General features: G+C 32.1%; 1 protein-coding gene across 4 annotated transcripts in view; it reads left to right on the top strand.

Annotated features, from left to right (window-relative positions):
* Positions 1 to 24870, top strand: part of LOC126878551 (uncharacterized) — a 172520-nt gene that overhangs the window by 96766 nt on the left and 50884 nt on the right. For all 4 annotated transcript variants that reach the window (XM_050641328.1, XM_050641329.1, XM_050641327.1 and 1 more), the window contains 2 exons: positions 17726 to 17953; positions 20338 to 20778. In XM_050641328.1, the coding sequence (XP_050497285.1) occupies positions 17726 to 17953; positions 20338 to 20778 (669 nt within the window). The remainder of the gene's footprint in view (positions 1 to 17725; positions 17954 to 20337; positions 20779 to 24870) is intronic.

Genomic DNA, 24870 nt, shown 5'->3' with positions numbered 1-24870 from the left:
AACAGAAATTATGTTTTTTGCTGATACTCATCAAAAAATAAATTTTTTCGCTAACACTTTATTAGGGACTATAATTTACACAATCATATAATCTAAAATAATATTTTTCGCGGCGTTCATTGAAAGTTATACTCTTAACGGCATTTTTCTGAGTTATACTTTTCGTAGGCGGCGGCGATATAAAATCACAAAACAAGAAGAAACCAACAGTTAAGATTGATGCCAAAATATGGGAGAAATACTACGAAGAGTTATTTAAGGCGAGAGAAACTTCTCTCGAATATACAGAAGACACAGACCTTGATGATGAAATCGAAATCGAAAAGCCGTCATATGAGGACTTTTTACGTGTGATAAGAAATCTAAAACAAAAGAGAGCAGCAGACCCAGATGAAATCCCAAATGAGCTAATAAAACGAGGCGGAGAAGAACTACAACGGAAAATATACGACCTAATAATAAGGATTTGGGAAGAAGAAATAATGCCCGATGAAAATTTCCGATTCTTAAGAAAAGGGACACCACAAAATGTAACAACTATAGAGGAGTAACACTGTTAAACAGCTGGTACAAAATATTGACATCATTAATCAGACAAAAACTCTCAAAATACATTGAAACTAAAATAGGAGACTACTAGCACGGATTTAGAGAGGGAAGGTCAACAATAGACGGAGTTCACATAATCACACAGTCAATTGAGAAATGTTACGAACATGATATCGACTTACACATCCTTTTCATATACTTCCCGACCTAATAGAAGACATAAAAAACCTAGATATACCAATGAAACTTATAAAGCTTACGAAAATGACAATGAAAGGATCGACTGCTGCAATAATTACAGATAACGGAAGCACCAAAAATATAGAAATAATAGCAAGTGGAGTACGACAAGGCGACTCTCTATCAACGTCACTATTTAATGTCGCTATAGAAGGAACAATAAGAGCTACAGAAATGTCCGATTATAACACCGACGTCGCAACTTGTGGCGTATGCTGACGACATACCATTAATTATCAGAAACCTAAACAGTTTAAAGGAGGAGTTTACGAAGTTATGCAAAGAAGCATCCAAAAGGGGTTTATAAATAAATCAAAACAAAACAAAATACCTAATATGCTCAAGAAAAAACCCAGTTAATATGATAAGCTTAAATATTGGTGAATATAAATTTGAAAAGGTAGAACATTTTAAATATCTTGGAGTCTCAGTTAATGGAACTAATGATAGAAGTATCGAAAATAATTAAAAAATTGAGGCAGGAAACAGAACCTACTGGAAATACAGTAACTTCCTCAAAGATAAGAAGCTTACTCAGAATACAAAACTGAAAATTTACAAAGCAGCAATTAGACCAGTAATCACATATGGTGCTGAAGTAATGTGTCTGACACAGAAAGGGGAAGAAAGATTGAGGATCCTAGAAAGGAAAATAATTCGGAGGATAGCAGGACCACTAAACTTAGGTAATAATGAATTTAGAAAACTCATGAACCACGAAGTAAGAGAACTTCTGAAAGGAGAAGACATCGTCAGATTTATCAAGGCACAGAGACTCAGATGGATGGGACATATAGAAAGGAGGAATCCAGAAGCCGTTATCAAGAAAATTTTCAAATGGAGACCTGTATCAGGCAGACCACGAGGAAGACCCAAACCTAGATGGGAGAACCAGATAGTGGAGGACCTTCAGAAGATGGGAGTCAGAGAACGGGTAACCAGAAGCAAAAACAGGAACGAATGGAGGAAAATTGTAGAAGATGCCAAGTCACACAACCAATTGTAAAACCAAAATGTTAATGCGGATTGATTCACCGCGACAAACGAATCGGAAGAGCCCAAAGAGGGCGGCAATCACTCCGCTGGGAGTGTAGATGCCACGATGATGATGATACATCTCCATTAGCTCCTGGTTTGTTTTTGTACGCCATTCCCAGTTAGCCTCCTTTATACCACCAAAAACTTTTCTCAATATTTTCTTCTCCCAAATCACTAGCTTTTTTCTTCATTCTGATTCATTTTCCATGTTTCACATGCATACAACAGCGTTGTCTCATTATTGTTTCATAATTTCCAATCTTGGCTGCCTTGGACACGTCTTTTGTCTTCAACAGTGCGTTTAATGATCCTACTGCCTTGCTATTTTTCAACAACCGTTTATCTATTTCTCTCTCTCTCTCTCTCTCTCTTTGCCCGCTGTATTTGTAACTGTTACTCTAACTAAGGTACTCAAATTATGTTACCTTCTCTTTATACTCTCTCTCAATCATCTTTAGTAATCCATTTATTTTCATCTGCATTTTCCCTCTCAATTCCATATACTTGATTTTTCTAGATTTATAGTCAGATTTATAGCCCACACGATGGTCAGACGACGTCAAAAGGGTAGCTGGGTATTAATTGCAGGAAACTCGAGGCCGACAGAACTGAAAGAAATTTGGGAAGGCCTATGTTCAACTTTGGACGTAGAAGGCTAGATGATGATGATAGTCGGGCCATATTTTCTATACTAAAATCACAATAAAAATGCACTAGAAATAAACAAACCAAGACAGGTTGAATGTTACGAGCAGCACCCCCAGATCATGATTTACACCCGTGTTGAGCTGCCCCCCCCCCACTTGCAAAAATTAAAAAACAAATCGCCCTGATTTATGAGCTATTTATGAGCTTTCATATTCCGCAAACTAAAAATTTTGAGCTCGTTCCACTGAGCAGGAATTTAATACTTTAGTGGGGGGCTGAGTCCCCCACTACTTAAAAATAGGAATATTGAATCGGTTTTTGCGGCAGAATTAAGAGCTATTTATGAGCTCTTGAAATTATATAGTTTCGATTTTTGAGCTCATCCCCTTCACCCCCAAACAACCCTTTAATTGATTTAACTTAAGAGAAAAATGCTGAGAAAACTTAAAATATATCGTATTGCGGATATAATTCCTATAGCTTATATACTCTAAGAATAAACTATTAAATCACGTGCATTTCGATTATTGAGCTACAACCCCTTCGCAAGAAAACTACCCCATCTTCCCGGCTTAAGAGAAAGTTGTACTTAAAATGCATTAAATTAATTATTTGGCGACTACATATCATTTAATAATTTATAAGCTCCCAAATTACGCGCATTTAGATCAGTAACTTGCAATTTATTTTGTATAGTGCAGTCACTGAAGGTAAAAATCAACGATTACCTTCAATTTCGGTGAACCTTCATCGATTTTCACGAAAATTGGTCAGTGGTTAGAGGATACCTCAAGAAACAAAGGTGACATGGTACCACTTTGCGCCTTTACTCTGAGGGTGGATACCGCGATTATATAAAGTTATTAAAATAAGTCAATATTTTTTAAGTTATTAAACATCAAAAATTTTAATTATTCGTGAAAAAAATGCATGTTTTGAAGCGGTTTTTCGTAAATCACTGAAAAACTGTAAGTTTTTACAAAAAAGTTAATAGTAGTTTAATTCGTATAGCTTATATTCTAAGAATAAACTCTTAAATCACGCGCCTTTCGATTATTGAGCTACAACCCCTTCGCAAGAAAACCATCCCGTATTCCCGGCTTAAGAGAGATTTGTACTTAAAATAATTTAAATTAATTATTTGGCGACTAGATATCGTTTAATAATTTATGAGCTCGCAAAATATACGCATCTCAATTATTGAATTGCCATTTTCTTTCTATAGTGCAGTCACTGAGGTAAAAATCAACTATGACCTTCGATTTCGGTAAATCTCCATTCATTTTCACGAAAATTGGTGAGCGGATAGAGGATACGTCAAGAAATAAAATTAACAATAACAACTTAGCCGGGGGTATATGTCACCCCTTCTCGGGGGTGAAAATTACTTTATTAAAAATAACCCCACAAATCAAGAGAGGGACAAATTCTAAGCAAAATTTGTTATATAATGTTATTAAAATAAATCAATACTTTTTGAGTTACTAAAGATCAAATATTTTAATTTTTGTGAAAGAAAATGCATGCTTTAAAGCGATTTTTCATAAATAACTTAAAAACTGTAAGTTTTTACAAAAAAGTTTTCATCACTAAAATTGAAGCTAATAAAAAATATAATAAATTGCTGCGACTATTCAAATCTAAGGAGTCAAGCTTAAATAACGGGAAAGAGATGCATTTTATAACACTTACTAAATACTTGTCACAATACTTAGAAATACCTATCAAATGAGCTCCAGAAAAAGTTGATAGCATCAAAATTTATACTCCAAAAATTTTTACAAAAAAAATGAATTTTTTTTTAATCACTCTGTTAATTTTTATGATATCAGGAACATCCAACTATTTGAAAGGTAATTTCAAGAGCTATAAAACTGTATTGCATTTAGGCCCGATACTTTATGTCTCGATTAACAGCCGGTTAGTTAGGGTCTTTAGGGTCTCTTGCGTTGTAATAAATGCAATTATAAGTATTATTATTATTATTCTTATTTATAATCATAATAATACTTGTAATTGCATTTATTACAACGCAAGAGACCCTAAAGTGGTCCCGATTAAACTCCGGTTAACTAACCGGCTGTCAACCGAGACAGTAAAGTACCGGATTAATCTTTCAAATACTTTATTTTTTAGGATAATAGGTTAAAGGGCTCCAGTTACATTGTTCTCGTAGTAAAATTTAGGCTTAAATGTTTCTATCTTCGTTATTTTGATTCATACATTAATCAAAAGACAAGTAAAATCTTTGCTAATAAAAAAAAATTCAAATTTCGTTATCTATCATTTTTTACGTCAATCGAGTATTGTTGGAGTTATTATTTTAAATATGATCTAAAAAAATAAAGTATTTGAAAGATTAAATGTTTTACAGTTTTATAGCTGTATACTTTATAAGTATAAATTTTGATGCTATCAACTTTTTCTGGAGCTCATTTTTGATAGGTATTTCTAAGTACTTTGACAAGTATTTAGTACCTAAGTGTTATAAAATGCATCTCTTTCCCGTTATTTAAGCTTGAATCCTTAGATTTGAACAGTCGCAGAAACAAATATACATTTAATTACCAATAACTTACTTTAAATTAACATTAAAGGGTTTTTCAAGTAAGCAATTTATTATATTTTTTATTAGGTTCAATTTTAGTGATGAAAATTTTTTTGTAAAAACTTACAGTTTTTGAGTTATTTATGAACAATCGCTTTAAAGCATGCATTTTCTTTCACAAAAATTAAAATATTTGATCTTTAATAACTCAAAAATGATCGATTTATTTTAATAACATTATATATCAAATTTTGCTTAGAATTTGTCCCTCTCTCGATTTGTGGGGTTATTTTTAATAAAGTAATTTTCACCCCCGAAAAGGGGTGACATATACCCCAGGCTAAAACCGCAAGTTGTTATTGTCAATTCGTGAAAATGAATGGAGATTTACCGAAATCGAAGGTCATAGTTGATTTTTACCTTCAGTGACTGCACTATAGAAAGAAAATGGCAATTCAATAATTGAGATGCGTATATTTTGCAAGCTCATAAATTATTAAACGATATGTAGTCGCCAAATAATTAATTTAAATTATTTTAAGTACAACTCTCTCTTAAGCCGGGAATATGGGATGGTTTTCTTGCGAAGGGGTTGTAGCTCTATAATCGAAAGGTGCGTAATTTAAGAGTTTATTCTTAGAATATAAGCTATACGAATTAAACTACTATTAACTTTTTTGTAAAAACTTACAGTTTTTCCGTGATTTACGAAAAACCGCTTCAAAACATGCATTTTTTTCACGAATAATTAAAATCTTTGATCTTTAATAACTTAAAAAGTATTGACTTATTTTAATAACTTTATATAATAAATTTTGCTTTTAATTTGTTCTTTTATTGATTTGTGCAGTTATTTTTTATGAAATAATTTTCACCCCCGAGAAGGGGCGGTATCCACCCTCAGGGTAAAGCGCAAGGTGGTACCATGTCACCTTTGTTTCTTGACGTATCCTCTAACCACTGACCAATTTTCGTGAAAATCGATGAAGGTTCACCGAAATTGAAGGTAATCGTTGATTTTTACCTTCAGTGACTGCACTATACAAAATAAATTGCAATTTACTGATCTAAATGCGCGTCATTTGGAAGCTTATAAATTATTAAATGATATGTAGTCGCCAAATATTTAATTTAATGCATTTTAAGTACAACTTTCTCTTAAGCCGGGAAGATAGGGTGGTTTTCTTGCGAAGGGGTTGTAGCTCAATGGGGTGAATTAAAAAATACGATGTCACTAAAATCTTTTAAAGCCAAATTTAAGCTGTATATTAGAAACAAGTGATGTAATACTTTATTATGTTAATTTTATGGGTGGGTATTGTATGGTATTATATGTTGTAAAATTTATTTAAAGTTTGTTTCAATTTCATTTGATGTTGCTTAATTATATTCGATTTTGTAAATGATTTGTAATATCTATTCTCTACATTGATTGTATATTAGGGTAACCTATTTCAATGAATAAATATCTATCTAATAATCGAAATGCACGTGATTTAATAGTTTATTCTTAGAGTATATAAGCTATAGGAATTATATCCGCAATACGATATATTTTAAGTTTTCTCAGCATTTTTCTCTTAAGTTAAATCAAAAGTAGTGGGGGGCTGACTCAGTAGCTGAAGTATTAAATTCCTGCTCAGTGGAACGAGCTCAAAATTTTTAGTTTGCGAAATATGAAAGCTCATAAATCAGGGCTATTTGTTTTTTGATTTTTGCAAGTGGGGGCAGCTCAACACGGGTATGATTTACAATGTATGCAGGGTGTTAGTAAATAAGTATGACAAACTTCGAGGGGTAATTGTACATGAAAAAATAATGACAGTTTACTCTATAAACGTATGTCCGCAAATGCTTCATTTCCGAGATACGGGGTGTTGAAATTTTTATTTCAAACTGCCAATTTATTGCTCCAAGACCAGTTGAGCTATGAAAATGAAATTTGGTGGATGTTAAGAGATTGTTATTACGCATTTTTTGACATACAACTAAGAGTTTTGTATTTATCATTGGCGTGCATACGGGTAATCGTCTGAATTTTATTAAATATAAAAATAGTACGCCACTGAGATATTTCAAATTAAAAATTATTTTTATATTCCACGTTTATATTATGATAAAAGAACTTTCTAGTATTTTCTTCATATGATGCACCATTTTTATGCAAAAAAATAAAACATCTTGGCGCGTATTTTTCATTTCTTAATACATTATCAAGAACTATCCAATACAATAATACTAAACTAGAACAATAACAGAAAATATCACTAATAAGATTTTAACTAGGTGCAAAGCTACAAGAAATTTTCAAAATGACAGATGTGTCAGAAAAATTTATATTCATCATTGGCGTGCGTACAGTAATGGTCTGAATTTTTTTAAAGATAAAAATAGTACGCCACTGAGATATATTAAATTAAAAATCGTTTTTGAATTCCTTATTCAATTTACGACAGAAAATCTTTCTTGCCTTTTTTTTTAACAAGAGGCGCCGTTTAGATGAAAAAAAACATTAACGTTTACAAAGTATTTGAAATAAGTCTCTATGCAGATGGAAACTACCTCGAATACTTTGTAAGCGTTAAGATGTTTTATTTTTTTGTATAAAAACGGCGCCTCATATGAAAAAACGGCAAGATATATTTTTTGTCACAAATTATTATACGAGAAATTAAAAAATGATTTTTAATTTGACATATCTCAGTGGCGTACTATTTTTTTCTTAAAAAAATTCAGACTATTACCCCTTACGCGAGCCAATGATGAATATAAAATTCTTCTGTCATCAGTGAAGAAGGTCATTTTGAACATTTTTTTTTACCTTTTAACCTAGTTAAAATCTTATTAGTAATATTTTCTGTTATTGTTCTAGTTTAGTATTATTATATTAGATAGTTCTTGATAATGTATGAAGAAATGAAAAATACGCGCCAAGATGTTTTATATTTTTTTGCATAAAAATGGTGCACCATATGAAAATAAGACAAGAGAGGATTTTTATCATCAATTTAACGTGGAATTTAAAAATTATTTTTAACTTGACATATCTCAGTGGCATACTATTTTTTTCTTTAAATAAATTCAGACAATTACCAATTTTTTCATGTAGAATTACCCCTTAAAGCTTGTCATACTTATTTACTAACACCCTGTATACATTGTAAATCATGATTTTCCATTTTTTTTTTTTTCGTTATTCCTCTGCGTTGTTTCTTTTGCAGTCCGTATCAAACCAGTGTTTTCTCTTTCCTTTGTCTGCTTTCCAAATATTAAGGTCTGTCGCTTGTATCATGGCTATTTTATTTGTTTTAATTCCCATTCCTCCTCAAGTTCCCCGTCGTGATTCTTCATTTCTTGTTTATTCCTCTATTCTTTTTGCTACCTCATTATCTAGGAGCTACTTGGTAGAGCTGCTTGGTATTTTTCCGTTGTTTTTCCTTTTCTTGGTTGTTTATGAACTTCTTGCTTAAGTTTTGCTATTTTCATTATATTATGGTCACTGTCAGCATCTCTACTGTCCTCTGTAGCTTCTACAATCAGTTAGGGAGCGTTCAAGTATTACGTAACGCGATTTTTGAAGATTTTTGACCCCCCCTCCCCTCCTGCGTACCGCACTCTAATGGGCGTTTAACTATTGCGTAGCGCAATGTTTGAAGATTTTTAACCCCCCCCCCCCCACCTTGCGTTACGTAATACTTGAACGGCCCCTTACGGATGTATTGTGTTTTCTATCGGTGAGAATGGTCTCTTTGGTTTCTAGTTTTCCATCAGGGGAGATCCAGGTTATAGCTTTGATCGCGCAGGACATCTTGAGTATACCCAGAGGGAGAACGCCTGCGCATTACAAAATTGAGCGTTCGCGGAGGTCAAATCTTTCCCTCTGAACACCCTCCGGATTTTTAATTCGGTGTTCGCGCAGTACAGAAAAAAGATCCTGAACGTGTCCGGGATACGCTCTCGACGTTCGAGGATTTTGTTTCGGATTTTAAGTTCGCACAGGCGCACAAAATATTTGGGAAGAATTTCTTGACATTCTGTTCTTACTCCTTCCAATTCTAACCTAAAATATTGTTTTGTTAAACAACTTGTAGATGTAGATTCTGGTTTTTAAAATTTTAAAATTATGTAAAGTGTTGTATCATTTAAATATTCTTCAAACAAATTTTAATATTTTTTATATTAAAGCTTTTTTAGTTGTGTTTGTCAATGTTTTCCATTAGTATGTTTATAAATAATTAAGTACCTTTTCTAGTATTATTTTGGACACGCGCCAACTCGTAACTTTTAATGACAAAAATTTTCAAATCAAAATGTACACCGGCCAATTCGTAACTTTTTTATTACCTGACCTGCAACTCGAAACTTTCTTCAGGTGAATTCGAAACCATTGATTAAATCTAATACCTTAAATCTAAACCGAATGTTTCTTGGTTTGCTTAAAACATTATATTTGTATTATATGTACCTATAAAAAATAGCAAATGAAATCTTAATAAAATAATTGAAACAATATTATAGTGTTTCATTAACACGTGTTATAAATATTATTTCCATCAAGTATAGGAGTATAGCTGTACACGAGCTTGGATTTTATCAAGTAATTGTAAATTCAATATTTAGATGTTTAGCAATGATAAATTATTTAAATCCATCTGATAATTTAAAAGCAAACAGATTTTCCATATGTTTATTTCAAGTCTAAAAGATTATACCTTTATTTAGTTACGAATTCACCGGTAGTTGATTGGTTATCGAAAAATTACCTGAGGGCCAGAGTTACCAATTGGCCTGTAATTAGGATGGGGGGACCCATTATTTTCATTCGATATTCGATAATTATCTATTACGGTAGTATGTATTACAATAAATTGTACTCTCTTTTTACTTAATTTCTTCTATCTAGATGAGCTTATAAGTACCTACATATTCTTGTGGTTTATTTTTCAGTTTAATTTATGAGTTAAATTAGTCTCTTATCGAATATAATGAAACATAAACAACACATCAAACTTATTCTGAAACTATTTCTTGTGTCTTGTTATATTTCATTATTTTTGTGGTGTAATAAACCACAACACAATGCCACAACCTATCAAATTCAATAAATATATATCAAAATTGGAAATGATTGCTTTACTAAATTATTCCTTCCTCCAGATAATGTTCAACCCCCAGGAAGTTAAAGGTACATAATTTTTATATCTAAATATCAAGCTGCCATTTCCAAGTAATACATAACAATCTTTTACTCTCTACAAAAATGTAAGCCAGATTTCGGCGTGGAAATACCAAATTATCGAAATAATGTGGAAATAATAAAGAAAGACGCTAATCAAATTTCTAACTTCTAAGAAAGGCATTGATGAATAGAAAGTTAATCCTTTGCCTGTTGCTTTTATTCTCTTTCTCTTTGTTGACATACAAATTTGTTGCATTTGCATTTTTTTTGACATTGATTTCGAAATAAGAAAGGAACAACAAAAGGCTTCCTTCTCTAACCTTAGTGTATGTGTTATAGTCAAAGCCCGAATTTCAGGCACTCCTAGGTTTGACTAGGCAATCCTCAGGTCTGACTGACGGTCTTTGTCAAAGCCCGAAATAAATTATAGTGTCGGTCTTTGACTAGTCAAACCTAGGAGAGACTAAGTTGTTCAGGCAAAGGTCGAAATTTAATTTTATGAAATCGGGGTTTGACTAGTCAAACCCCGATCAGCTATTAAAATGTCGTAATTTGTTAGATTAGCTTTAATAAAACGTCATTTTTTAATTTTAATGTTTATAATTTTTATATTGTTAATAAAATAAAAAAAGGGTTTATTCCCACATGTTGAGGTATTATGGCATTTAGAGTTGCACAATACGTTAGACTTTTTACACTTACATAATTTTGAAGAGCATTATTTCTTATTGCAGTAGCATTTTGCCTGGTCTTCCAAATTTAGAATATTTTGTACTAATTTCTCTTAGAGACAGCTTAACATCTGGAACATCCTCTAAATTAAAAAAATCTCTTTGCACTCTCGTATTTGATTTCTTGAAAAAAATGTGGTTGTATCTTGTATGATACCCAAAATATTTCGAGCATCTCCTTTGGCTCTATCAAAGCGGGGGATATATGTATTGTTACAGTTTTTCCGATCGAAATTGGAGGAAATTTTTTCACTTAATTGTTTCATAGCATTAGCCTGGGCATGAAGACCTTCAATCGCCTTTCCTTTATTTATTTTAATCTTTTCTACCTGTGCACAACGCATGCATGTAACTTTTGTTTGGTATGACCATATACTTGGTCAAACCAAATTACATGTAAATAATAATCAAACTCCGTTCGCTGAACTCGACACATTTTGACAGATTCAGAGTAGGAAACGTACAACACAGAATTCCCTACCTCACAATATTAACAGCTCAAATAAAGTTGGTTTCATTAAAAAAAAGAAGGATTATTGGAAATGTTGGGAGTAAACTCATACAATTCTGTGGAATCTATTTCCTCAAAATATTTTTATTCTGTTTAAAAAATTTAATATTTTTAAATATTTAATGTTAAATAATTTTCTCATTTGTTATGGTGTAATTAAATTATAATTATTTAAAAAACTGTAACATACAAGATAAAACAACTGACGGTTTACATAGAGTTGGTACGAAATACGGAACAATAAACACACTTTTTTTAAGATATCAAATAAGGGAATGCAAAGAGAATTCCTTAATTTCGAAGATGTTCCAGTCGTTAAGCTGTCTCTAAAAGAAATTGGTACAAAATATTCTAAATTTGGAGGAAAAGGTTTTATAAAATGCTCGAATAAGTGAAATGAGAAATGCTCTTCAAAATTATGTAAGTGTAAAAGGTCTAACGCATTGTGCAACTCTAAATGCCATAATGCCTCGATATGTGAGAATACACAAATTTTTTTTAAATTTACATTCCGACAATATAAAAATAATACACATTAAAATTAAAAACTGACGTTTTATTAAACCTAATCTAACAAATTACGACATTTTAATAGCTGATCGGGGTTTGACTAGTCGAACCCCGATTTCATAAAATTAAATTTCGACCTTTGTCTGAACAACTTAGTCTCTCCTAGGTTTGACTAGTCAAAGACCGAAACTGTAATTTATTTCGGGCTTTGACTGAGACCGTCAGTCAGACCTGAGGATTGCCTAGTCAAACCTATGAGTGCCTGAAATTCGGGCTTTGACTATAACATATGCAACCCGTCATTACATTACCAATCCGAAAATTGTTCGCGGAGCGAAAAATCCTGAGCATGTCCAGGATAAGTTTACGTTGACGCCTGCGCATTGGAAACTAATCCCCAACTTACTCTGAATACGTTCTATTTGTACAGCGCGAACACTGCTTATTTTATGTACATCTTTTTGATCAAATTGTGTACTTGCTAACTTAAGGTTATGTTGCATTGAAAAGTCTTTTATTACTTTGTTTTTCTTCTTCTTCGTCACGTGCCACTCCTAGCGGAGATTGGAAATCATCATGGCCACTACGACTTTGTTAGGAGCGCGCCTAAAAAGTTCAATCGAACTACACCCGAACCATTCACGTAGATTGCGAAGCCACGATATTTTTCTTCTTCCCACAATTCCTTTGCCCATAATTTTGCCCTGCATGATATTTCTTAAGAATTCATACTTTTCACCCCTCATAATGTGCCCCAAGTATTCCATCTTTCTAGTTTTTATCTCATTTATAATTTCGCATCTTTTGTCTAAAGTTTGGAGTACTTGCGTGTTAGTGACGCGGTCCATCCATGATATTTTGAGAATGCGCCTATAGCACCACATCTCGAATGCTTCGATGTTTTTTATAGTCGACTGTTTTAGTGTCCAAGCCTCAACTCTATATAACAGGGTGGAAAAGACATAACACCGCAGCATTCGTATTCGTAACTTTATGTTGATTTCACGATTGCAAAAGAGTTTGCGAATTCTATTAAAGACTGATTTCTATTCTGCATTTAATCTCTTTTGTTTGATCAGTATCGTCTGTGATCTAAGTACCTCGATTACAAGATTAGCTCTGATGTTCTTTGATTTTGCGATTACCATAAGTTTAGTTTTTTTTTCAAATTAGAACGAAGACGAACAACGCCAGAGAGTGTTCAGACCACAGAACTATAGCATTGATGAGCCACACACTAAAAGTATTTTTAAAAATAATTCACAAAAGAATATTTAATCAATTAGAAGAGGACATAAGCGCCACACAGTTTGGATTCAGAAGCGGCCTGGGAACACGGGAAGCTTTGTTTGGTCTGAGTGTGTTAATGCAAAGATGTTTGGATGTAAACCAAGACCTCTACGTAGGTTTCATAGATTTTGAGAAGGCCTTCGATAAAGTCAGACACCAAAAGCTGTATGAAATCCTAAAAAGCAAAAACATCGACAGTCGCGACATTAACATCATATCCAGGTTGTACTGGGGACAAACAGCAAAAATCAAGGTTGATAATGAGTTAACCGAAGAAATTGAGATTCGTCGAGGTGTGCGTCAGGGTTGTGTACTTTCTCCACTACTATTCAATATACAGGGTGAGTTTTTAGTGCGGGATCGGTCGATAATTCCATTACGGTATAGAATATCGAAAAAAGTTATTTAGAAAAAATGTAGGCAATGATATTCTCCACGCTTGGAAAATATGTCCATTTCTACAGGGTGATCAATAACAGCGTGGTATATCAAACATATAATTTTTTAAATGGGACACCCTGTATATTTTTTCATATTTATATTCCCCTCATAATTCTTGTTCATATAATATAGGGTTTTGCATTACTATATAGAGTATTTAACAAGTTATGACCATTTTTATTTTGAAATCCCTATGAGATTAACACCCTCTATATAAAGAAGTAATTCATAGACAATAATTTATTTTTGTAGTAAGATAAACAATATACTGTAGTTTTTAAATTAAGTCCAATTGAAATCATTGACGAATGTGTGTATACAGGGTGAACTACAAAACCAAATTACGATTTTCTCTATTTTTTTAAATGGATCACCCTATATTTAATTTTTCAAAAATATCGTATTTATTATACTCTTTCATTTTTATATAGCATTCCTTATACCTAAACTTATTACTTTCGGAGATATTTTTAGTTTTCGTCAACTTTCGGGAATACATTCAATTTTTTTAGTAGAAATAAGTTTTTATTGAATGATAATTAAACAAAATTATTTTTATTCAATAAATAACTAACACAAAATATAAACCATAGCAATATGCAATGAATGTATCAATAAATGTGATATTAAGGAATTATCATATTTCCCTAATATACAAGAATCATACAATTCCTACAAAAAATACAGGTATCTTGTGTATAATAAAATTACAAGATTATTTTTATTTAATAAACAACTCACAAAACATAAATCAAAACAATATACAACTAATTTAATAGTTTTTAGATTATTATATCAACATCATTCTACGCCAAGAAGATTTTAGTAACACATTCCTAATTGCAGATTGTGACCCGCAGTTATTAATAATATAATTTTCATATTAAATTTCATTAATATGCATCAAGAAATCCCTTGATAACACTCAAACTAGGTGATCTATAAATGTTTAAGGTGATATTGTTAGAGATTATGTGATTGGTCCACATTTTTTGACCGTTGACGGTTTTTATACGACGATGCTCCAGTTCTTCCAAAATTGATTTTTTCAAGTGGGGCTATATAAAAAACCTTGTATACCAGAAGCATCCAACAACGCTTGATGATATGAAAAATAGAATAAAAGAAGCTTTTAATAATATTGACTTACAAAGGAACGTGGCTCGGTCATTTGAATATCGGTTACAAAATTGCATAGACGTTGAAAGTGGTCATTTTCAACATTTACTTTAGACTTATATCCTTAACATCACATTAATTGGTACATTCATTAAATTTTGTTATGGTTTATTATTTTTTTGTTAGTTATTTATTGAATGAAAATATTTGTTATATTATTACATAATACTTATTTGTTAAGTTATTTATATTTATAAGAATGTATTCCCGGCAAATGAAGAAAACTAAAAATATCTCAGAAATTAATAAGTTTAGGTATAGGAGATGCTAAATAAAAATGAAAGAGTATCATAAATACAATATTTCAAAAAAAAATAAAATATAGGGTGATCTATTAAAAAAATGGAGAAAATCGTAATTTTGTTTTGTAGTTTAAAAGTACTTATAAAAATGAATGTTCTACTAAAAAATTCTTGGCTTAGAATGCTGTTGATATACCAATCTAAAAACTGTTACATCAGTTGTGTATTGTTTTGATTTATGTTTCATGTAAGTTATTTATTGAATAAAAATAATTTTGTTATATTATTATATACAATACAAAGTTTTTTTTTAGAAATTTTACGATTCTTGTATATTAGGGAAATATGATAATTTCTTAATATCACATTTATTGGTATATTCACTGCATATTGCTATGGTTTATATTTGGTGTTAGTTATTTATCTAATAAAAATAATTTTGTTTAATTATCACTCAATACCAACTTATTTCTACTAGAAAAATTGAATGTATTCCCGAAATTTGAAGAAAACTAAAAATATCTCGGAAAGTAATCAGTTTAGATATAGGGAATGCTATATAAAAATGAAAGAGTATATTAAATACAATAATGTTGAAAAATAAAATATAGGGTGATCCATTTAAAAAAATAGAGAAAATCGTAATTTGGTTTTGTAGTTCACCCTGTATACAAATATTCGTCAATGATGTGAATTGGACTTAATTTAAAAACTACAGTATATTGTTTATCTTATTACATAAAACAAATTATTGTCTACGAATTACTTCTTTATATACAGGGTGTTAATCTCATAGTGATTTCGAAATAAAAATGGTCATAACTTGTTAAATACTCTGTATAGTAATGCAAAACCAATATTATATGAACAAGAATTATGAGGGTAATATAAATATAAAAAAATATATAGGGTGTCCCATTTAAAAAATTATATGTTTGATATACCACGCAGTTACTGATCACCCTGTAGAAATGTACATATTTTCCAAGCGTGGAGAATATCATTTTCTACATTTTTTTTAAATAACTTTTCTCGATATTTTATACCATAATGGAGTTATCGACCGATCCCGCACTAAAAACTCACCCTGTATATAGCGAAACAATATGTCAGGAAGCGCTCCTAGAGCAAAACATTGGTATGAACATTAACGGAGAGTTAATTAACAATATACGATACGCTGATGACACGCTAATAGTAACAGATAACCTAACAAATTTACAGTATTTGATGGAAAGCATAAACACTCATACCAATAAGTATGGTCTAAAACTGAACATCAAAAAGACTAAATTCATGATTGTTACAAAGAAGCTATACACCAATATGAATTTAACCATAAATAATCAGCCAGTTGAAAGAGTTACGTCCTTCAAATATTTAGGGGTTTGTTTCACTGATACTAATGACCAGACAAGAGAAATCAAGAGGCGAATTGAGATAGCGAGACAATCGTTTGTATAAATGAAAAAGTTCCTATGCAGCCGGGACATAAATATAAACTTAAGAACGAGAATGTTAAGGTGCTATGTTTTTTCCGTTCTGTTGTACGGCATGGAAGCTTGGACTCTGAAAAAGATAAATATCAAAAACATTGAGGCATTCGAGATGTGGTGTTACAGAAGAATGTGGAAAATACCATGGACAGAAAGAGTAACAAATCAAGATGTTTTTCTGAAGATGGGGAAGGAATGCGAAGTCATAAAAACCATACAAACGAAAAAACTGGAGTATCTAGGCCACATAATGAGAGGAGAAAAGTACTCTCTGCTTAGACTCGTAATCCAAGGAAAAATCTCGGGAAAGAGAAATGTGGGACGTAGGAGGATTTCCTGGTTGCGAAATTTAAGGGAGTGGTATGGGTGCAGTTCAATACAGTTGTTCAGAGCTGCAGCCAACAAAGTTAAGATTGCTGTGATGGTAGCCAACCTCCGATAGGAGACGGTACTGCAAGAAGAAGACAAGTTTAGTTTTTTTCAAATTAATTTTCAAGCCGTAACTGTTACCTACAGTATATTATTGAGACTATGAACGAATTGTTGTAGTTCTACTAGCCTTCTCGATAGGAGAACCTTATCGTCAGCATACCTTATATTGTTGATCGTCTCACCATTTATTATCAAACCAACATCTTCTTCCGCGAGTGCTTGTTGACAGATGGCTTCACTATACAGATTAAATAAAAGTGGAGATAAGATACATCCCTGTCGGACTCCTCGACGGATTTGAATTTCTTCTGTTAGCCTACCCTCAACCTTCACATTTGCTGTTTGATTCCAGTATAGGTGGCATATAACTCGAATATCTCGGCTGTCTATACTTTTGTTTATTAGAACTTGCCTTAGTGGTTCATGCTGTACTTTCTCAAAGGCCTTTTCGAAATCAATAAAACAGGTGTAAATTTCTTGGTTCATGTTTAACCATATTTGTGAGAGAACGTTAATTGCAAACAGAGCTTCCCTTGTACCCAGCCGTTTTCTGAATCGCATCTGAGTGTTACTGATGTCTACGTCCAATTTCCTATAGATCCTATTGTGGATTATTTTTAAGAATAGTTTTAGAGCATGACTCATCAAAGCTATTGTACGTAGTTGTTTTTAATACATGTTTTTCTTTTAGGACAGTGATACATATTATAGAGCATCCATCATGACTAATTTTTGTATAGAGAAAACCTATATACAGATGTTAGAAGAGTTCAATATTTATTGTGATGTTGACGTGTTGATAATCAAAAATAATTGGGAGCCGAAAAGAGCATGGAGTGCGTGCTATGGTGATTTTTTTTATATTAACGATAACAATTGTGATGAAATTAGTACTATAGAAGATATGATAAGCGATTTTGTAAGTATCTATTTCCCTTTCCTATCTGGCGATCACGGACAGGAACCGCTGTTTAAAGTGATATGCATTGTTTTGAAGACCAGCTCATTTTATCATAGAATCAGTATTTAGTGCGGTTATTCGTTTTTTTTCACTGGCAAAAAATATATTGAGTTGATATGGTATGGAAAAACATTTTTTTTTTATAAAAATACGCAGACACAAACACCAGTAGTATAGTTTAAACTATCTAAGAGACTCGTTAATATTCAGCTGAACGGAGTGCTATTGTTGGAGGTGTGAAATTTCATAAACAAGGGATCTACCTGCTTTATGAAATGATCCCTTGTTTAACAATAAAACACTGAAAACGTTTGTTTTCTTTACTTCCACAAAATTGATTACAACTATGTGACTAGAGCTGTTTCGGCAGAGTGCCTTTCTCAAGTGATTTAGAGTACTATGGATTTGCCTTTTTAAAGTCTTTAACTGAAGAGGTTGAGAAGTGAGGAGCTGTTTGTCTCGAGTTGGTCATTCAGAATTATATCTGTATTTTTCAATTTATTCATTTCCATAGATTCTAATAAATATAGCTTAAGGCCTTTATTTTGAATATGCAGAACTTAAGACCTCTACTTCCTCGTCGCTTTGTTCTTCTTCTATTTCCTTGTCGATTGGCTGATGTATTGAACTTGGAACTACTGGTCTTAAGTTTACAGCTTGAAATGAGCGTATAACTTTGTCTCTGATTCTTCCAAAATATTTGTTGCGTGCTTCTCTTTGTTTGTCTGTTAGCGCTTCCCAATTTTTCTTCGTTAAGTGTGTGAACTTGTTATACGATTTAATTAACTGTGTAGATACTTCTTCTTGTATATCCTTAGATTTAGGTACTTTCTTCTTCAAGACCCTTCTGCTTTGTCTTATTACTTCTTGCGTAATCTCCTCAACTATTTTGACAAAGTCTTCCCAAGTAACTTTGTTGCTACTCTTTTATTCATAATTTTTCCTATCCTTTATTCCTGTACTTCGTAACGAAAGCATAAATTCGATAGTCTTACTAGGTATAATAAAATTGTCACATAAATAGTATGTCAAAAATAGTAAATGTTATATAGTGAATAGTGATTTCTATTGCAATCATTATATCAATCATTATGAATCATCATAAAATCAGTTTGATAGAAATCGGTAAGAAATATTTGGATAAAATAGTAAATATATAAAAATCATGAAAAAATGTAAAATGTATCAATACGTCCTATAAATAGCCATAATATTTGTAAAAAAAATTCCCGATAATAGCAATAAAGGTAATTAAAAATAGGTTACGTCGATAAAAATAGGTAAAAATTAGATTATGTATACCTTAAATTAATGTTATATTATCATTATTATTTATGTTATACGAATTACTACTATATCATGGAAATGACATAAGAATAAACAATATGGACTTACCACTTTTAAACGTTTGTGTTCGTATCACCAAAAGTCCTCGATGCACGTACCTTTTCCGTACCATGTTCCATCTCCATACCATATTTGTCTCCATCCTTTTTCTATATACCACACTGTTCTAGGGTGGTCGAGGTGCAAGAAACCTCATCCATAGACGTTTTTCATTCCATTTCTCGTTCCATATGTTCTCGCCTGGTTTTAGATCGCCATATATTAGTTCTACATCATCTGGACCATCTCAGAGTGGTTGGGGGTAGTTACCCCCTACGATAGGGGTTGATGAAGTGAACACTACTCACAGTATATTCATTTATTATCAACTCGGAGTAAGACTGTAAAGAGTTGGTGTGCTAATGTACGTTCACCCTCTGGTGTATCTCAATTATCAATGATGATTGATCACGCAATGAAATTAGAATGCCTCCCGATGTTTTCTGTGTATATAAATAAAAGAAAAAGTGTTGATATTATTTATGCTGAGTCGGCTTTGGCCATGAATTAGGAATATGTAATATTGAATCGCTGACGCAGCAGGATTGACAACTAGTACACTTGTGTGGAGTAATCTGGGTCACGTAATATGTATAATAAACAAACCTGTGTTTGTTTACCAAGGACATTTAAATTTTAAAAAAATGTGTCTTGCTCTAAATTGGATGCTTAATAATGGATGCTGTGAATCCCAATACACTTTGACAGTTAAATCTATTCAGTTATACATCATTGCCCCACATGATATTAAATTATTATTAACGTAGAATTGATTCATCTAAAATTTTGTTGCAGCCTTTCATGTCAAAAGATTCTTTTACTCGTCACATTTAATTCGTCACGTTTAATTTACTCTTCACATTTGGTCATATTCATCTTTATGACCTTACGACTCTTTTATTTGAAATGACAAATTTATAATTTCAAAAATATTGTGTTTCTTACTTTTATTTTAGCTCATAATTTCCGAAGAAAAAGAGAAAGAATTAGTTGGTTCAAAACCCGAAAAAGAAGTCGAAAATATTATTTCTTATGTACCCGAAAACGAAAAAACTAATATTATTAAGGAACACGTAATAAAAACAAATTCAGAAGTACCCCATCAAAACGTCTTCCCTCCACAAAAAAATAATTTAAAGAATGTTATACCTAACAGTAATATGAACTATTTGAAAAATAGTATAAATTTAACTGAGAACGTTAAAGTGAAAAATGATTTGGAGGAAGAGAAGGAGATTATGAGGAAAGCCAAAGAGAATATAAATAGGAAAACCCGTCCAATTATTAAATATGTTGACGAAGCAAATGACACGCTTAAAATTGAGAAGAACGATGTAAACAACTGGGAAGATCTATTTGATGAAGAAGGACAAATACAGGAAGATCTTTTAAAAGAGGTAAGGTTTTCCTTTATAACAGAATATGTTGTTTATTCTTCAATCTAAGAATTTAGTTTATTTTTAAGTTTGAGTCATATTTTTATCTACTAGGCTTGTTCAATTGAAACTTATTATTGATCCAGAAAAAATGATCGGTAAACACTTCCCGTGGACACTTTTAGTTCGCCGCGATTTGATGGTAGTATTATAGGTTTTTTGGGTCGCTGAATCCAATGGAAGTGGTCTGGAAGCCCAAATGTTGTGCGTTTAATTGTTATTAACAAATTATGGTAAAATTCGGTGTTTTTCAGGAATTATTAGAAGCCCTGTAAATAAATTGATAGTGTTAAGGTCTTCTCTGGTGTATTTTTGGTCGCTGAATCGAATGCGACTAGTCGCGATTACTCAAAATGTGCTCTTATTTTGTTAATAACAAAATAATTGTTAATTCGCCGAAAAGCTCGAAATGCGTTATCTACAGCAAGTTTGTAGTCTTTTTCATAGTATTTTTATACGCTAAATCTATTGTCACTAGTCGTGATAGCTTAAACCACGTTCCGACTTTGTTATTAATAAATTATTGCAAAAATAACGGTTTATAGTACGTTTACTCACGGTTTTTGCTCTAAATTTTAAAAAACCACTTGGAATGACATGAAATTTGGTATTCACGTAGTTAACATGTCAAACAAAACAAGCGATATTGTGCCGATGTGTGCTTTTACCCTGGCGGTGAGTTTCACCCTGTTTCGGGGGTGAAAGAAGGAACCTTTAAAATAAGTCCGGAATTGGATAAACTGATTAATTCTAAGCAACGTTTGTTCTATACAGTTTTTTTACTAAGTCAATACTTTTCGAGTTATTTGCGAGTGAATATGTTCATTTTTCAACAAAACAACCAAATAACTCGAAAAGTATTGACTTGAAGTGAAAAAACTGTATACAACAAAAGTTGCTTAGAATTAATCAGTTTATCCACTTCCGGACTTATTTTAAAGGTTTCTTTTTTCACTCCCGAAAAGTGGTGAAACTCGCCCCCACGGTAAAAGCAAACATCGGCACAATATCACTTGTTTTGTTTAACATGTTAGCTACGTCTATGCCAAATTTCATGTCAATCCAAGTGGTTTTTTTTTATTTAGAGCAAAAACCGTGAGTGAACGTACTATAAACCGTTATTTTTGCAATAATTTATTAATAACAAAGTCGGAACGTGGTTTAAGCTATCACGACTAGCGGCAATCGATTTAGCGTATAAAAATACTATGAAAAGACTACAAACTTGCTGTAGATAGCACATTTCGAGCTTTTCGGCGAATAAACTATTATTTTGTTATTAACAAAATAGGAACATATTTTGAGTAATCGCAACTAGTCGCATTCGATTCAGTGACCAAAAATACACCAGAGAAGACCTTAACACTATCAATTTATTTACAGGGCTTCTAATAATTCCTGAAAAACACCTAATGTTACCATGATTTGTTAATAACAATTAAACGCACCTCATTTGGGCTTCCAGACCACTTCCATTGGATTCAGCGACCCAAAAAACCTATAATACCACCATCAAATCGCGGCGAACTAAAAGTGTCCACGGGACCCTATGTTGCGTCTAGACTAGTTTAAAGAATTCTGGCTGTAGGTCGAAGAACTCTATTACAGCGTTTTATATTTCTTCTTCCATCTAAAAACGGTTACCTTTTAACGCCATTTTCAGTGGCCCAAAGATGTGAAAATCATAGAGCGACAAATCGAAACTATTATAGCTAGGATACTCTAATATCCTCTATTTCTTTCGTTGTAGATTTTTTCACTTTTCAGCGACATAAGGCCGAGCAGTGTCGCGCTGAAGAGCGTTTCTAGACGTTTTGGTCATAAACCTTTGCTTGATAAACCTCGTTTAAAGTTTCCCCATAGGTACAGGTTTTCGTTAATATGCACTCTAGGTTCCGAAAACTCCATGAGCAAAGGTCCTTTATGGTTGAAAAAATATATTAACATGACCTTGCCCCCAGAGAATTGAAATTGGTATGGCCACACGCTGATTATAATTGAACGGGTTGTTAACCACAAAAGCCATTTTGAAGTCGCTATATTTAAAATAAGAGTCAAATACAAATGATAGGAACTGATCAGAGTGACGTATACAAACATAACTAACATTTCAGAACGTAAGTTGAGTGATTATAGTTGTTTCCAAGGCTAACCTGACCAAAGATATGTTTCAATTGAATAAGCTTGTACATTGAGTTTTAGATATAATATATAATTTTGTTTTGTACCATTAGGCCGTCTAGTGTAAACATAACAGCTCGTATCATCTATTCTGACTTCTATTTTGTTGTTTTGATTAATATTTTCAGTAGTTTTTATGATATCTAGGAGAACTTCTCTATTATACAGAAAACGGATTATATTCCAGGGCGCATCTATTTTGAGATGGACGTTGAGAGGTGACTCATATTTTTTTGCAGAAATTGCTTGGAATTAACTCGTATAATAATAATTGAGTTATCCTTCCACTCTAAAAGGTCCGGAACATTGTTTAAATAATCAAAATGTCAAAAAATTAAGGAAAAATTCGATTTTTTTCTTGGTTTTTTGTTATAACTTTAAAAGTATTCACTTCCGAGAAAAGTTGTACTAAGATAAAAGTTGCGTAATTAAATTTCCTACAATATAGGATTGGTTAAAAATTTTAAAAATTGTCACCCTTGTTGTAAAATAGCAATAATTGCGAAAAAAAACATAAAAAAGAAGTACATATTCGCATTTTACATTTTTCAACCATTTATGCTACACTAGGACCTTCATATTTTACCCAGAAAAACTTTATGATATAGTAAAACAATACTGTAAATTTCATTAAAATCGGTTCAATAGATTTTGCAAAATAAATTTTGTAATCCAGCTTTCGCAAAAAAAAATATTTTTTCAAAATGTTGCAGGACTAAAAATAAAGCAGATAGCAAGTTGAAATTTTTTTACATATAGAAGAATGCTGTATCTTTCATTTGCAATTTGCAAAATTAAAATCGGTTAACTACCACGGCGTCAGGAATTTTTTTAAATAAACAATAATTTTTGATACTACGCGCAGGACAGCGGTGTTCGATTCACACAAGTTGATTTTCACCAAAATTTCTTCCAATCTTTATCTAATATATTATTTTCTTACTCTATATTTTGTTGTATTTTAATATTTTAATTCCCCAAAAATAAAACTAATTTGATTATTGTTTGTGAAATATTGTTTAAACAATTGCATATGTTTAAAAATAATAAACTTTTATTCTCTAAGTTAAAATATATGAACAAAGAAAGTTTTTGCTAAAAATAGTGTTATATTTCAAAGGACAGTGTATGTGTTTTATTTTGCAATAAACAAATTTCTTTATTTATATCGAATTGTACTAAAAATTAAAATTTATCAATCATTATCAAAGGTCATTGGAATGCCCAATCAGAACAAACTATCCGCTGTCCTGCGCGTAGCACCAAAATTAATGTTTTTTAAAAAAAATCCTGACACCGTGGTAGTTAACCGATTTTAATTTTGCAAATTGCAAATGAAAGGTACGGTATTCGTCTATATGTAAAAAAAAATCAACTTGCTATCTGCTTTATTGTCAGTCCTGCAACATTTTGAAAAATAAATTGTTTTTGCGAAAGCTGGATTGCAAAATTTATTTTGTGAAACCTTAAAATTCCAAACAATACTATATATACTACTAATTATCCAGATGGATCCGCACATGGAGGCTCTCCTATTATAGTTAGAAATACAATAAAACATCATAATGCTGGCGAGTACCAAACAAATCATATTCAAGCGACCAATATTATGGTTGAAGACTGGGATGGATCACTTACAATATCTGCGCTGTATTGCCCCCCACGACACTCTATCACAAACGAACAATTTAAAGATTATTACAATTCACTTGGGAGCTGCTTCATAGCAGCAGGGGACTATAATGCCAAACATACCAGGTGGGGATCAAGACTAATCACTCCGAGAGGTAGAGTTCTCCTAAATATCATAGAGTCAAATAATATGGATTATGCATCAACCGGCGAACCAGTATACTGGCCCTCAGGCAGAAA

This window comes from Diabrotica virgifera, chromosome 10 (assembly GCF_917563875.1).
Source record: "Diabrotica virgifera virgifera chromosome 10, PGI_DIABVI_V3a".
Taxonomy (NCBI): Eukaryota; Metazoa; Arthropoda; class Insecta; order Coleoptera; family Chrysomelidae; genus Diabrotica; species Diabrotica virgifera.
Note: the sequence above shows the minus strand (reverse complement) of the source record. Positions and strands in the feature narration are given on the sequence as shown.